Genomic DNA, 14933 nt, shown 5'->3' on the forward strand with positions numbered 1-14933 from the left:
AACACTCTAGATCAGACTCTCAAACAATGTCAGGATAATAATCAATTTAAAAAGTTGGATAAACATATATATTATTAAAGGAATATGATGATGAAGGTGATTGAAAAAGGATCAAATTAGAAAGGTAAGATGAAATTTTAATTAATGGCTATTTCAGAATCAGAATCAGAAAGAGCTTTATTGCCAGGTATGTTCACACATACGAGAAATTTGTTTTGGTGACAGAGCTTTTACAGTGCAACAGGATAACAGAGACAGGACAAAAAACAGATAATAAATATATATATATAAAAAAAATAGAAGTAAGTAGTGAGTGCAAATATAAAGATTGACAAGTGTATGTACATGTTTATTACTATATACAACGTTATATGTGCAGCTGTTATGTGCAAATTGGCATGTAAAGTGTGTTGTTAAATAAGTGTATATGTTTATTAAAGTGTATAGCAAGTAGTGATGTTGGTTTTATTATCATACAATATTATTATAATTATAAAAATATACTATTTGCAGTACTATGTTTATTTATTTATTTATTTATTTATTTATTTATTTATTTATTTATTTATTTATTTATTTATTTATTTATTTTATTTTTTATTTTTTTGTCTATGTTACAAAATGTAAAGGTACAAATGGAATCAAACATATAATTTGTCAAAGATGCCAAAAGGATAAAATATGTCTCATGTACAAAGAAGAGATAAATAAAAGAAGAAACAAGTTTAAGTAATAGGCGAATGATGTATGTGGTAATGGGGAGAGAAAATAATAAGCTGGTGCTTCATCCCACTCCATTTTCGACCATGTTGAAATTGATTTTTTTTGTTAGTGATATTTTATGTATGATATTTCTGTTAGAAAATAAATAAATCCAAATCAAAATGAAGGCAAATGAAATAAAATCAAATCAAATCAAAAAAAGTAATTAACAGGAGTGTTGTTTACCTGTTTAGTTCAGTCCAATTAAAGGTTATTTTTGTATTTTATTGTAATTTTTGTGTGTTTTGCTTGTTCATTCATTTATTTCTTCTATTTCCTTCGGCTTAGTCCCTTATTTATCAGGGGTCGCCACAGCGGAATGAACCGCCAACTTATCCAACGTATGTTTTACGCAGCGGATGCCCTTCCAGCTGCAAACCAGTACTGGGAAACACCCATACACTCATCATTCAAACACACACTCATACACTAAGACCAGTTTAGTTTATTAAATTCACCTATATAGCGCATGTCAAACCGGGACCCAAACCAGCGACCTTCTTGCTGTTAGGCGACAGTGCTAACCACTGAGCCATCTTGCCGCCCCTGTTTTATTATGTTTCTGTTGAAATTATTTAAATCATATTTTGTGTTTTGTTTTTGTATTTACTGTAGGTTGTTGCTGCTTTTTGTTTCTTGTTTGTTTTAGTTGTTGTTGTTTGTTTTTTTCTTATTTGTTTTCAGATTTTTGTGTTTATCTTTTTTTCTCATTGTAATTAGTGTTTAGTTCTGCTTTTTATTTGTCATTTTGCTGGTTGTTTTCTGGTTGTTTTCTTGTTTGTTTATTTTTTTAGATATTTGTTTGTTTTTTATACGTGTTTTTGCATTCTTTTCGGTTTTGTTTGTTCTTTGTTGATTTGTGATTATCGTTTGTTGTTTTTATTTTTTTAATATTTTTTTTTATTATTTTGGTTGTTTACAGTTTCTGTTGACTTTTTCTATTAGTTTGCTTGTTTGTTGTTTTTTTAGAATTCAAATTTTGCATTTCTGTTTGTTTATTATTTTCTTTGAAATGGTTTTGTTTTTTGCTTCTGTTTTTTTTTCTTATTTATTTTAGATTTGTGTTTATCTTATCTCATTGTAATTTATGTTTAGTTCTGCTTTTTATTTGTCATTTCGCTGGTTGTTTTCTTGTTTGTTTTGCGAAAGCTGTGAACTTGATTATATTTTTTTCATATATGTGTTCTTTTGCATTCAGTTTTTTTTTTTTGCTCTTTTTTTGTTTTGTGATTATCGGTTGTTGTTTTGATTTTTTGCAGTTTTTTCTTCGGATGCTTACAGTTTCTGTTTAGTTTTTCCGTTTGCTTGTTGTTTGTTGTTTTTAGAATTTAAATTTTGCATTTCTGTTTTTTTTTTTATTTTCTTTGAAATTGTTTTGTTTTTTTTGCTTCTGTTTGGTTTTGCTTTTGTTCTTCTTTTGTTTAGTTTTTCTTCTTCTTGATTTTGTGTAGTTTTTACTTATTTTGGTTGTTTACAGTTTCTGTTTAGTTTTTCCGTTTGCTTGTTGTTTGTTGTTTTTCAGAATTTAAATGTTACATTTCTGTTCGTTTTTATTTTCTTTGAAATTGTTTTGTTTTTTTGCTTCTGTTTGGTTTTGCTTTTTGTATTTGTTTTGCAATGTCTGTGTTTGTTCATCTTTAGTTTTTTCTATTTGTGTGTAACTATTCTGATTTTAATTTGTGCTTAGTTTTGCTTTTTATTTGTCATTTTTTTTTCTTGTTTGTTTCATGATAACTGCATGATTGTTTATTTTTTATGTGTTTTTCTGTTTGCATACTAATTTTATTTTTTTCGGATGTTCACAGTTTCTGTTTTCTTTTTGCTTGCTTGTTTGTTTTTTTAGAATTTAAACTTTACATTTCTGTTTGGTTTTGTATTTGTTTTGTAATGTATGTGTTTGTTTGTTCAATCTTTTTTTGTCCCACTTTTTCTTTTATGTTTGGTTTGATCACTGTATTCTATTTTTATTTATATATTTACTTTTTTTTTTGCAGTTTATGCATGTTAATGTTTTTATTCTTGTTTGTTTTGCGACTTTAGCATTTTACTCTAAGTTTTCATTTGATTTATATATTTATTTGTTTGATTTTGTTCTTTGTTTCCGATTTTATTTTTATGAATGTTTATTTTGCTATTTTGCAGTTTTTTTGTTCTGTTTTTCTGTCTGATTTGTGATTTTGTGTTTTGTACTTTTTTCTTATTTTGATATTTATGATATTTATCAACATGAAATCATAGGAGGACAAAAGTGACACATTAAATACATAGTTTACACAAAAAAATAACATTTTTTTTACTATTTTCTTACCCTGTAAACCTCTAAACTCCAGAAGTCTATGGTTCGAAACGTTTATGAATTTCATTTATGAACACAAAACCTGATATTTTGAAGAATTTTGGAAAAAAGCACCCATTGACATCCGTAGTACCCTGGAAAAAAAAAAGATTCATTGGATTTACTCAGAGGGCCACAGTGGCTCAGTGGTTAGCACTGTCGCCTCACAGCAAGGGGCCAGTTGGCATTTCTTTATAGAGTTTGCATGTTCTCCCTGTGTTGGCGTGGGTTACCTCCGGGTGCTCCGGTTTCCCCCACAATCCAAACACATCCAGTATAGCTCTCTTTATCTCTTTAACACAACAATTGTAAACAGGAACGTGTCTTTCTCATCCAGTCCTGATGTAATGAATGTAAACAGCAATGATAAATGTCTCTCTTTTCTTTCTGTCTGCAGGAATGAGCCTGGAGCCAAAGTCTCCGTCATTGGGAATGATCTCTGCGGCTCCGTGCACTATGGCCACTGTGAGTCCACTCACTCCTTCACCCATCAGCGGGTCAATGGCTGCCAGCGGGAGTCCCGCATCTCAATCCGGCTTCGCTGCAGCCCTCCGAAAACTGGCCAAACAGGCTGAAGAGCCCAGAGGTCAGTGTTGAGCTTTAACCCTTTAACACTTGCACTCTAAATACTCCTCCTTACCTCTCTGCATGAGTTTTTTTTATGCGATCATTATCAAAGACAATAGAACACACAAGTCTTGTCACCCGTATTGTTTTGAATGGGGAAAAGTGTAACGGTCAATATGGCGAATGAAGCCCTGCCTTCTAGTACAGAAGCCAATCATCAATCGCTATAGACTGACGATTCTCTGGGGGAGGGGCTTGGTCCAGACATGAGTTTCTGCAGATATTGTGTGATTCGAACGTTTAGAAATTAAACTATTAAACTAAAGAGACCTTTTTTGTTTGTTTGTTTATTATTATTGTTATTTTTATTTTTATACTTTATTTATACTTTATTTGAATTATTATTTTTTTGTATGTTTTTTAATTGTGCGTCTATTTTGCATCTATTGCGCTCTTCGAAAACTAGCCAGACATGTCGAAGCATTTCTGTTCTGTTGCGCTGTTTTGTTTTCCATTTTGCTTTGATTTTTTGTTTTGTTGTTTGTTTTTACATTTGTTTATTTCTTTTATTTTTATTTGAATACTTTGTTGTTTTAATTTTGTTGCTTTTCTCCTTTTTTCATTTTCTTTTCTTGTTTAGTTTGTTTTGAAGCTTTGTTTCAGGTGTTTTTGTTTGTGATTTTTGCTATTTAGTTTGTGATTTTTGCTATTTAGTCATTTTGAATTGTTTAATTTAACTTTTGTGCTTTTATTTCTGTTGTCTTTTGCTTTTGTTATGCTTTTGGTTTTGTTTTTTTTTAATATTTTATTGTTTATTTGATTTAACAAAACCCACTACTTGTATGTCAACTGGTATAATATGCACTGTAGCTTAGTTACCATTAGTGTCTATTTGCAGTAAGTCTTTTAATGCAAAATGTAAACAAGCAGACATCCATATGTAGCGTGTGTAACATCATAGACAGGCATTCTTTACTCAGTGTATGTGTGTGTAAATGTGTGTGTGTGTGTGTGGGCGGTGGTTTCTGTCAACAAATTGTGAATAGATTTGAATAATATTTGCATATGGGTTTGCAGCATTTCAGATGGCTGGCACAACATTTAGCTGCCCATCTGTCTGTGTAATTGTTGTTGTCAACGCCAAAACAAAAAATGAACACACACACACACACACACACACACACACAAAACTCTGATAATGACACAATCACAATATCACACATCTTTTTGTTCTTTTCACGATTTCTTTTTGTGTTCTTTTGTTACGCTGTTTTATTTGTATTTTGATTGTTTTTTATAAATAGTTTAGTAGTTTTTACACTTCTCTTTTACTGGTTTCTCATTTTAAATTGTGTATATCTTTGACATATGTTTATTTTTTAATCTTTTGTTTATTTTTTTCCGTTTTACAGGGTTTCCGCGGGGTCTTAAAAAGTATTGAATTCACAAAAAATATTGTGCTGTAGGTCCTAAATCATTTTAAACAGGTCTTAATTTTGAAAGTTGTCGAAGTAATGTTACCAAATCGGGCCGAACTCATCTAATCACCAATAATTCATTCATTCAGTTTTTTTTCGGTTTAGTCGCTTTATTAATATGGGGTCGCCACAGCGGAATGAACCGCCAACTTATCTAGCATAATGTTTTACTCAGTGGATTCCCTTCCGGATGCAATCCATCACTGGGAAACACCCATACACTCTCATTCACATACATACATGTACACTACGGTTAATTGTAGCTTTTAGAATCGCATTTCTATTTTGTTGCGCTGTTTGTTTTTCTTTTGTTTATTTTCGTTTTTATTCAAGTTTTTTTGTTTATTTTTTATTTGAGTTTTTGTTTATTTCTGTATTTATTTGAATTTTTTTGTTTATTTTTTATTTGAGTTTTTGTTTATTTCCGTTTTTATTCAAGTTTTTTTTTGAATTTTTGTTTATTTCTGTTTTTATTCAAGTTTTTTGTTTATTTTTTATTTGAGTTTTTGTTTATTTCTGTTTTTATTCAAAATTTTTTGTTTATTTTTTATTTGAGTTTTTGTTTATTTCCGTTTTTATTCTAGTTTTTTGTTTATTTTTTATTTGAGTTTTTGTTTATTTCCGTTTTTATTCTAGTTTTTTGTTTATTTTTTATTTGAGTTTTTGTTTATTTCTGTTTTTATTTGAGTTTTTATTTATTTTTTTTATTTGAGTTTTTTTGTTTATTTTTTTATTTGAGTTTTTATTTATTTCCGTTTTTATTCGAATTGTTTTGTTTATTTTTTATTTGAGTTTTTGTTTATTTCCGTTTTTATTCTAGTTTTTTGTTTTGTTCTTGTTTATTTCTATTTTTGCAGTTTCAAGTGTTTTACATTTGTAATTGTTTGTCTAGTTTAATTTTTTTTGCATTTGTTTAACTTTCCTTTTTCGTGTTTTAAGTTTTCTCTTGCTTTTTAGAAACATTTATCGTAAAAAAAAATGTAACATAAAAAATAAATAAACAATCACACACAAACACTCAGATAATCCACACTGCATACAATATCAAGTGCTCTGACTACATTTTATTCTACTAATGGAGAAAAAATCTTTGTCGGTCAGAAAATTTTACGCAATTGAACAGCAAGAAGTAGAGTAGTATTGTGTTGACGGAGAAAAGCAGCATATTTTAACAAGCGTCATCTTGAGTGATCATACCGTGTGTTTATCGACACGATCATTATCTGCTTCTCTCTGAAGCTTTGAGATGGAGAGAAAGGGATTGTATTGATTGTTTAAGAGCTTGTGTGCCAGTAATGTCCGTGGCACTTCTCTAAGTGTCTTTTTACTGCTGAGATGATCACAGAGTGTGTATTGCGCCTGTCATTTTTGTGCGTTCATACACCCTTTGACTGCTGTAATTCAATGACAGTCGATGCACGGGCTCAGATTGCTAAGCCTGTTTGGAAAAGCTGTCTTTTGTTTAAGGCTTTGGTGGCTTTGAGGCTTTTAGTATGTGTGTGTGTGTGTGTGTGTGTGTGTGTGTGTGTGTTTGTACTTCTCTGAATGTGTACTTGCGCACTTCTGTCAATAATGTGTGTGCTCTTGTAAGAGTACATAACTGACATCTTTCTCCACACACACACACACACACACACACACACACACACACACACACACACACACACGCACACACACACCCATGCATGGACACACATGCATGGACACACATGCACATACACACGCACATACACATCCAAGCATGGAGACACACACACAAATATATGCAGACAGACACACAAACACATACACACACACATACACACCCATGCATGGACACGCAGACACACAGACCCACACACACAAACACGCAAAATACTTTACACACAAGCACACAAGCACACAAGCCTTCACACCAATGCATGGACACACACACGCACACACACACACACACACACACACACACAGACCGACAGCACAAATACACACACACAAAACACACGCACGCACAGATACACACCCATGCACGGACACATACACACAAAAACATGCAGACACACAGACACACACAACCATCCTGTGGGCCAGCCTGTACATCCGCCGCTGACCTACTCACACCTGCAGTTCTCCACGATGGACGTCCAGCGTTCTCCAGCCTCCGGCGCCTAGACTGCAGCTCTGCACAAGAAGTTTAGCCAGAAGAGAAATGCCTAACAGAGCCTGGATTCTCTCTAGGTTTTTTTTCTTTCTTTCACTTTCGTCAGTTGGTGAAGTTTGGTTCCTTGCTGCTGTCGCCACTGGCTTGCTTGGTTTGGGGCTTGTAGAGCTGCGCATCGATGGATTTGCTCTTCAGTGTTTGAACTTTCAGCAGTGAAAATTAAACCACACTGAACTGAACCCAAACTCTGAAAACTATACTGACACAGTTTCAACTTACTAGAACTTCTATGATCAGCTGCTTTGACTCAATCTACATTGTAGAAGCGCTAAAGAAATAAAGATGAATTGAATTGAATTGAACCAAGTGGTGCAGTCGGTAGCACAATCGCCTCGCAGCAATAAGGTTGCTGTTTCGAGCCCCGACTGGGTCAGTTGGCATTTCTGTGTGGAGTTTGCATGTTCTCCCCATGTCCACGTAGGTTTTCCCTGGGTGCTCTGGTTTCCCCCACAAGTCAAAAGACATGCGGTATAGGTGAAATGGGTAAGCTAAATCGGCCGTAGTGTATGTGAGTGTGTGCAAGAGGGTGTGGGTGTTTCCCAGTGTTGGGTTGCGGCTGGAAGGGCATTCGCTAAGTAAAACATATGCTGGTTAAGTTGGCTGTTCATTCCGTTGTGGCGACCCCAGATTAATAAAGGGACTATTTTGTTGCTTGTGTTGCCGAATATTTGTTTGGTAGTTATGAATAAAAGTAAATATATATATAAATATATATAAATATATATAATATATAAAAGTAAATATATATATATATATATATATATATATACAGTTGAAGTCAGAATTATTAGTCCCCTTTTGATTTATTTTTTCTTTTTTAAATATTTCCCAAATGATGTTTAACAGAGCAAGACAATTCTCACAGTATGTTTGATAATGTATTTTCTTCTGGAGAAAGTTAACTTATTTGTTTTATTTCGGCTAGAATAAAAGCAGCTCTTATTTAAAAAAATAATAATTTTAAGGTCAAAATGATTAGCCCCTTTAAGCTAAATATTTTCCCGACTGTCTACAGAACAAACCATCATTATACAATAACTTGCCTAATTACCCTAACCTGCCTAGTTACCCCAGTTAATTAACCTAGTTAAGCCTTTAAATGTCACTTTAAGCTGTATAGAAGTGTCTTGAAAAATATCTAGTCAAATATTATTTACTGTCTTCATGGCAAAGAAAAAATAAATCAGTTATTAGAGAGGAGTTATTAAAACTATTATGTTTAGAAATGTGGTGATAAAATGTAGTTTTAGTTTTTTTTTATTGTTGCTTAGTTCTGGGTTTCTAATTTTTTCCAGATTTCCTTTGTTTCTTCTGTTTGTGTTGTATATTGTAGGTTTTATTTTTAAACTTAGGCTATTTATTTAGTAGGTTTTGCATGTTCACTTTTAGCTTTGCTATTATTTGTTTTGTGAGGTTTGGATTTTACCCTTTGTTATTTATTTATTTTATTCATATTTTTTTTCCTTAAGCTTAGTCCTTTGAACAGGCAACTCCTCCAGCATATGTTTTACGCAGCGGATGCCATTCCAGCTGCAACGCAGTACTGTGAAACACCCATACACTCTCATTCACACACTCATACACTACGGCCAATTTAGTTTATTCAATTCACCTGTAGCTCATGTCTTTGGACTTGTGGGGGGAACCGGAGCACCTCTAGGAAACCCATGCGAACACCGGGAGAACATGCAAACTCCAAACAGAAATGCTAACTGTCCCAGCCGGGTCTCGAACCAGCGACCTTTTTGCTGTTAGATTATCATGCTACCCATAGCGCCACCGTGCCACCCCTATTTATTTATTTAATTTTGTATGTTCACTTTTTGTTTTGTTATTCTTATTTGTTTTGTTTGGTTCGCATTTGACCCTTTTATTTATTTAATTCTTTATTTACTTACTTATTTACTTACTTTATTTACTTTACTTTCTATGTTTTCTTCCAATGTTTTAATTTGGATTTCTGTTCTGTTTTCTGTCTGATTTGTTTCTTATTTTTTTCTAAAACAAAGCGAGTCTCTCATAGGGACCTCTTAGGACTTTCTTTCTTCGGTTGAACAAAATTCAAAGTTGTCGTTTTTGTCGTTTGTTGTGTGTTTTGTATTTTTATTGTTGCTTTTTATTTCTGGGTTTCTGTTTTTTCCACATTCTGTTTGTGTTGTGTTTTGTTGTTTTTTTACTTAGGCTATTTATTTTGTAAGTTTTGCATGCTCACTTTTGGCTTATTTGTTTTGTGAGGTTTGGATTTTACCCTTCGTTAATTATTTATTTGTTTATTTGTTTGTTTACTTACTCATTTAATTATGCTTTCGATGTTGTATTTTGTATTTCTGTTCTGTTTTCTGTCTGATTTGTATCTTTGTTTTCTGTAAACAGTTTTGTTCTTTTGTTGTTGTCACTTTTATCACAACTTTTTTTATTCTATATAGAATAAAACTTCAACTTTGCTGTTAGAAAAACACCCAAACAACCCAAAAATCTAAATCCTCATTTCCTTACACCCAAGCGATTCTAAACTCTTAGGACTTTCTTTTTTCGGTTGAACAAAATTCAAAGTTACCGAGCCGTCAATTGTTTCGTATTTTTATTGTTACTTTTTATTTCTGGGTTTCTGGGCTTTTCCACATTCTGTTTGTGTTGTGTATTGTTGTTTTTTACTTAGGCTATTTTGTAGGTTTTGCATGCTCACTATTAATTTTAGTGTTATTTGTTTTGTAAGGTTTGGATTTTACCCTTCATTATTTATTTATTTATTTATTTATTTATTTATTTATTTATTTATTTATTTTTACATTTATTTGTTTTTACATTTATTTGTTTTTACATTTATTTGTTTTTACATTTATTTATTTATTTATTTTTACATGTATTTATTTATTTATTTATTTTTACATGTATTTGTTTTTACATTTATTTGTTTTTACATTTATTTATTTATTTATTTTTACATTTATTTGTTTTTACATTTATTTGTTTTTACATTTATTTATTTATTTATTTTTACATTTATTTATTTATTTATTTTTACATTTATTTGTTTTTACATTTATTTGTTTTTACATTTATTTATTTATTTATTTATTTTTACATTTATTTATTTATTTATTTATTTTTACATTTATTTGTTTTTACATTTATTTGTTTTTACATTTATTTATTTATTTATTTTTACATTTATTTATTTATTTATTTATTTTTACATTTATTTATTTTTACATTTATTTATTTATTTATTTTTACATTTATTTATTTATTTTTACATTTATTTATTTTCACATTTATTTTTTTACATTTATTTATTTATTTATTTTTACATGTATTTATTTTTAAATTTATTTATTTAAACATTTATTTATTTTTACATTTATTTAATTTTACATTTATTTATTTTTACATTTATTTATTTTTACATTTATTTAATTTTACATTTATTTATTTTTACATTTATTTATTTATTTATTTATTTATTTATTTATTCTTACATTTATTTATTTATTTATTTATTTTTACATTTATTTATTTTTACATTTATTTATTTTCACATTTATTTATTTTCATTTATTTTTTTTACATTTATTTATTTATTTATTTATTTATTTTTACATGTATTTATTTTTAAATTTATTTATTTTTACATTTATTTATTTTTACATTTATTTAATTTTACATTTATTTATTTTTACATTTATTTATTTTTACATTTATTTTTTTTGTTTATTTATTTATTAATTTAATTATTTATTCATTTATTTATGCTTTTGATGTTGTGTTTTGTGTTTCTGTTCTGTTTTCTGTCTGATTTGTATCTTTGTTGTTTTGTAAACAGTTTTGTTCTTTTGTTGTTGTCACCTTCAAAACTTCAACTTTTTTGTCAAAAAAACACCCAAACATCTAAATCCCCATTTCCTTACACCCAAGCGACTCTAAACTCCTATGACTTTTTTCTTCCATTTAACAAAATTCAAAGTTAACGAACCATCATTTTAAACTCTTCTAAATAGCTCACATCTATGCATTATATAATCTAAATGGCAACTGTAGACATATAATAAGCCTGATAATGTACAATCAGATCAAGGTTTGTCATAATGAACAACACACTGTACATGATCTCCTCCACAATGAGCATTTATTGTGGTTTCGATTGCTGCGTCTACATGTGAGAAATGACTTTCCTTATTAAAAGCGAAACCTACACAATGCTCCAAACCACACAAGCACAGAGAAAAAGCCCATTGGCGCTAAAAAGCAGTATCTATATAAGACAGCGAACACAAAAGAGTAAAGTAGGTCAGGCGTCCTCTGAGCGTTCATGTCTGTCGGAGAGCTGATAACGACTCAATACTCTACCGCTTTACTCTTTTGTGTTTTGCTGGCTTTGACTTTCTCAGCTATACTACTATACTACTACTGCTATAATAAAGCACTGACGATTAATACTAAGTGCTTTATATAAAGGGAAGAGACACTGTTAGTATATTTATGGTTAGTTTATGATCGAGGCAATATTGGGAAATGTTGTAGCTCAAATGTACTTAGAAATGTCTGAACTTACACTGCTGGAGTGATTTGGGTCAGGCCTGTGGATCAGAAGTTAATATTTGGTAAACGATCACTTAGCAACTGCCACAGATACCCTAACAACTATAGTACCTGTACTGTAAAACAAACACAAGAAAAAAACAAGAAAACAAAAATGTATTTTATTTTAATTTAATTAATTAATTTATATATTAATATTTGTAAATGATTGTTAATATTTATTAAACCTAATATTTGATAAATAATCACCTACCAACAGATAAACTAGCAACTACAGTCAACGGCCACTTTATTAGGTACACCTTACTAGTACCGGATTGCTTTTTGCCTTCACAACTGTCTTAATCCTTTGTGGCATAGATTCAACAAGATACTGGAAATATTCCTCAGAAATTTTGGTCCATATTGACTTGATAGCACCATGCAGTTGCTGATGCGAATCTCCCGTTCCACTACGTCCCAAAGGTGCTCTGTTGGATTGAGATCTGGTGACTGTGGAGGCCATCTGAGTACAGTGAACTCATGTTCAAGAAACCAGTCTGATTGATTCACCAGATGATTCTGCTTTATGACATGGCACGTTATCTTGCTGGAAGTAGCCATCAGAAGATGGTACACTGTGGTCATAAAGGGATGGATATGGTCAGCAACAATACTCAGGTAGGTGTGGCATTAACACAATGCTTAATTGGTACTAATAAGCCCAAAGTGTGCCATGAAAATATTCCTAACACCATTACACCACCACCACCAGCCTGAACCGTTGATACGAGGCAGGATGGATCCATGCTTTCATGTTATTAACGCCAAATTCTGACTCTACCATTTCAAGGTCTTAGCAGAAGTCTAGACCAGGCAACGTTTTTCCAGTCTTCTGTTGTCCAATTTTGGTGAGCCTGTGTCAATTGTAGCCTCATTTTTTTGTTCTTAGCTGACTGAAGTGGCACCCGGTGTGGTCTTCTGCTGCTGTAGCCTATCCGCCTCAAGGTTTCACTTAAATCCCCTTTCTTCCCTATTCTGATGCTCAGTTTGAACTGCAGCAGATCGTCTTAAACATGTCTACATGCCTGAATGCATTGAGTTGCTGCCATGTGATTGACTGATTAATAATTTGCGTTAACAAGCAGTTGGGCAGGTGTACCTAATAAAGTGGCCAGTGAGTGTATATAAAAAATAAATACAATACAAAATTGACTTTAATTTTAAATTAGAATTTTAATTAATTGTATAATAATACTATTTGCTGCATGTAATTGGAACAGAAAATAGCTGTAAAAATTTTTATGTTATTTCCTATTACATGTAGTAAATGCTGTAAAATTATTCACAATATCTGTAAATAAAAAGCTTGATTTAATTTACATTGTTAAGGTTGGTTTACAGTCCTTTTTGGGGGTTTTTACACAGGGAATTTCTATATAGTTATAATGATTAAACAGCATTTTTACAGTATTAGATTCCAAAGTGTAAAATTACAAACTATATCCGTAACAATTTTAATTAAATTTTAGGTATTACATTGTTAAAGTGCAACTGCAATCATTTTTTTAAATACAGGAAATTACCTGTAATTATCAGTAACAGGTAATTTACAGGTAAATAATTAGTTATTTTAAATTACATTCAAAACTCTGTAAAATTAAAATTATTTAAGGTATCCTATGATCAATGACAAATTACAGTAATTATTTTTTATATTAAAAAAACAACTTTTTTAGAGATTTTTTCCTGTTTCCTGTTAATTTGCTTTGTTGTTGATTTTTAGATTTTTTTTTTTTACCACTTTGTTTGAATTATGGTGTCACAGTGGCTGAGTGGGTAGCACAATTACCTCAAAGCAAGAAGGTCACTGATTGGAGCCCTGCCTGGGTCAGTTGGCATTTCTGTATGGAGTTCTCCCTGTGTTCGCGTGGGTTTCCTTTGGGTGGTCCGGTTTCCCCTTACAGTCCAAACATATGCGGTATAGGTGAATTGGGTAAGCTAAATTGTCCGTAGTGTATGTGTGTGAATGCAAGAGTGTATGAGTGTTTCCCAGTGTTGGGTTGCGGCTGGAAAGTAAACATGTACACCAACACAATCAATTTGAAATGAAATGAACAAGATGAAATTGAAATGAAAAGATGTGCTTTAACTGCAGACTGTCAGCTTTAATTTGAGGGTTTTGACGTCCAAATCAGGTGAACGTTGTAGGAATTACAATCGTTTGCATATGTGCCTCCCACTTGTTAGGGGTCCAAAAGTAATTGGACAGATGAATAATCCTAAATCAAACTTTCAAGTTGTAATACTTGGTTGCAAATCCTTTGCAGTATATTACAACCTGGAACGCATAGACATCACCAGACGCTGGGTTTCATTCCTAGTGGTGCTCTGCCAGGCCTCAACAGCAACTGTCTTCAGTTCCTGCTTGTTCTTGGAGCATTTTCTCTTTAGTTTTGTCTTCAGCAAGTGAAATGCATGCTCAGTCGGATTCAGATCAGGTGACTGACTTGGCCATTGCATAACATTCTACTTCTTTCCCTTCAAAAACTCTTTGGTTGCTTTTGAATACTTTTGGTCCCATAACAAGTGGGAGGCGCATATGCAAATTGTTGTAATTCCTACAGCGTTCTCCTGATTTAGATGTAAACACCCTCAAATTAAAGCTGACAGTCTGCAGTTAAAGCACATCTTGTTTGTTTAATTTCAAATCCGTTGCGTTGGTTTATAGAGCCAAAAATGTTAGAATTGTTTTGATGTCCAAATATTTATGGACCAAACTGTATATGCAATAAAAAAAGTAAAAGGTAAAATAAACATGCAAAATTATTTATATAATTATTTTTTATGCTCTTTCATCCTGGCTCTTCCAATTGACATTTTCATCTCCTTTCTTCTAGTCATTTCTCAAAAGTTCATGCTTATTATGAAACAAATACTGACGTCCCTCAGGGCTCCTTTTTTTCACTTCACTTGCTAGATATCTATCCATCTATCCATCCTTCCATCCATCCATCCATCTACCATCCATCTATTCATCTATCAATTATCCATCCATCCATCCATCCATCCATCC

At 31.6% G+C, this 14933-nt stretch overlaps 1 protein-coding gene across 1 annotated transcript in view; it reads left to right on the plus strand.

Annotated features, from left to right (window-relative positions):
- gse1a (Gse1 coiled-coil protein a) overlaps positions 1-14933 on the plus strand; it is an 85954-nt gene that overhangs the window by 21301 nt on the left and 49720 nt on the right. The window contains exon 2 of the mRNA XM_056452328.1: positions 3495-3683. Within this exon, the coding sequence (XP_056308303.1) occupies positions 3497-3683 (187 nt within the window). The 5' untranslated portion in view covers positions 3495-3496. The remainder of the gene's footprint in view (positions 1-3494; positions 3684-14933) is intronic.

Source organism: Danio aesculapii, chromosome 25 (assembly GCF_903798145.1).
Source record: "Danio aesculapii chromosome 25, fDanAes4.1, whole genome shotgun sequence".
Taxonomy (NCBI): Eukaryota; Metazoa; Chordata; class Actinopteri; order Cypriniformes; family Danionidae; genus Danio; species Danio aesculapii.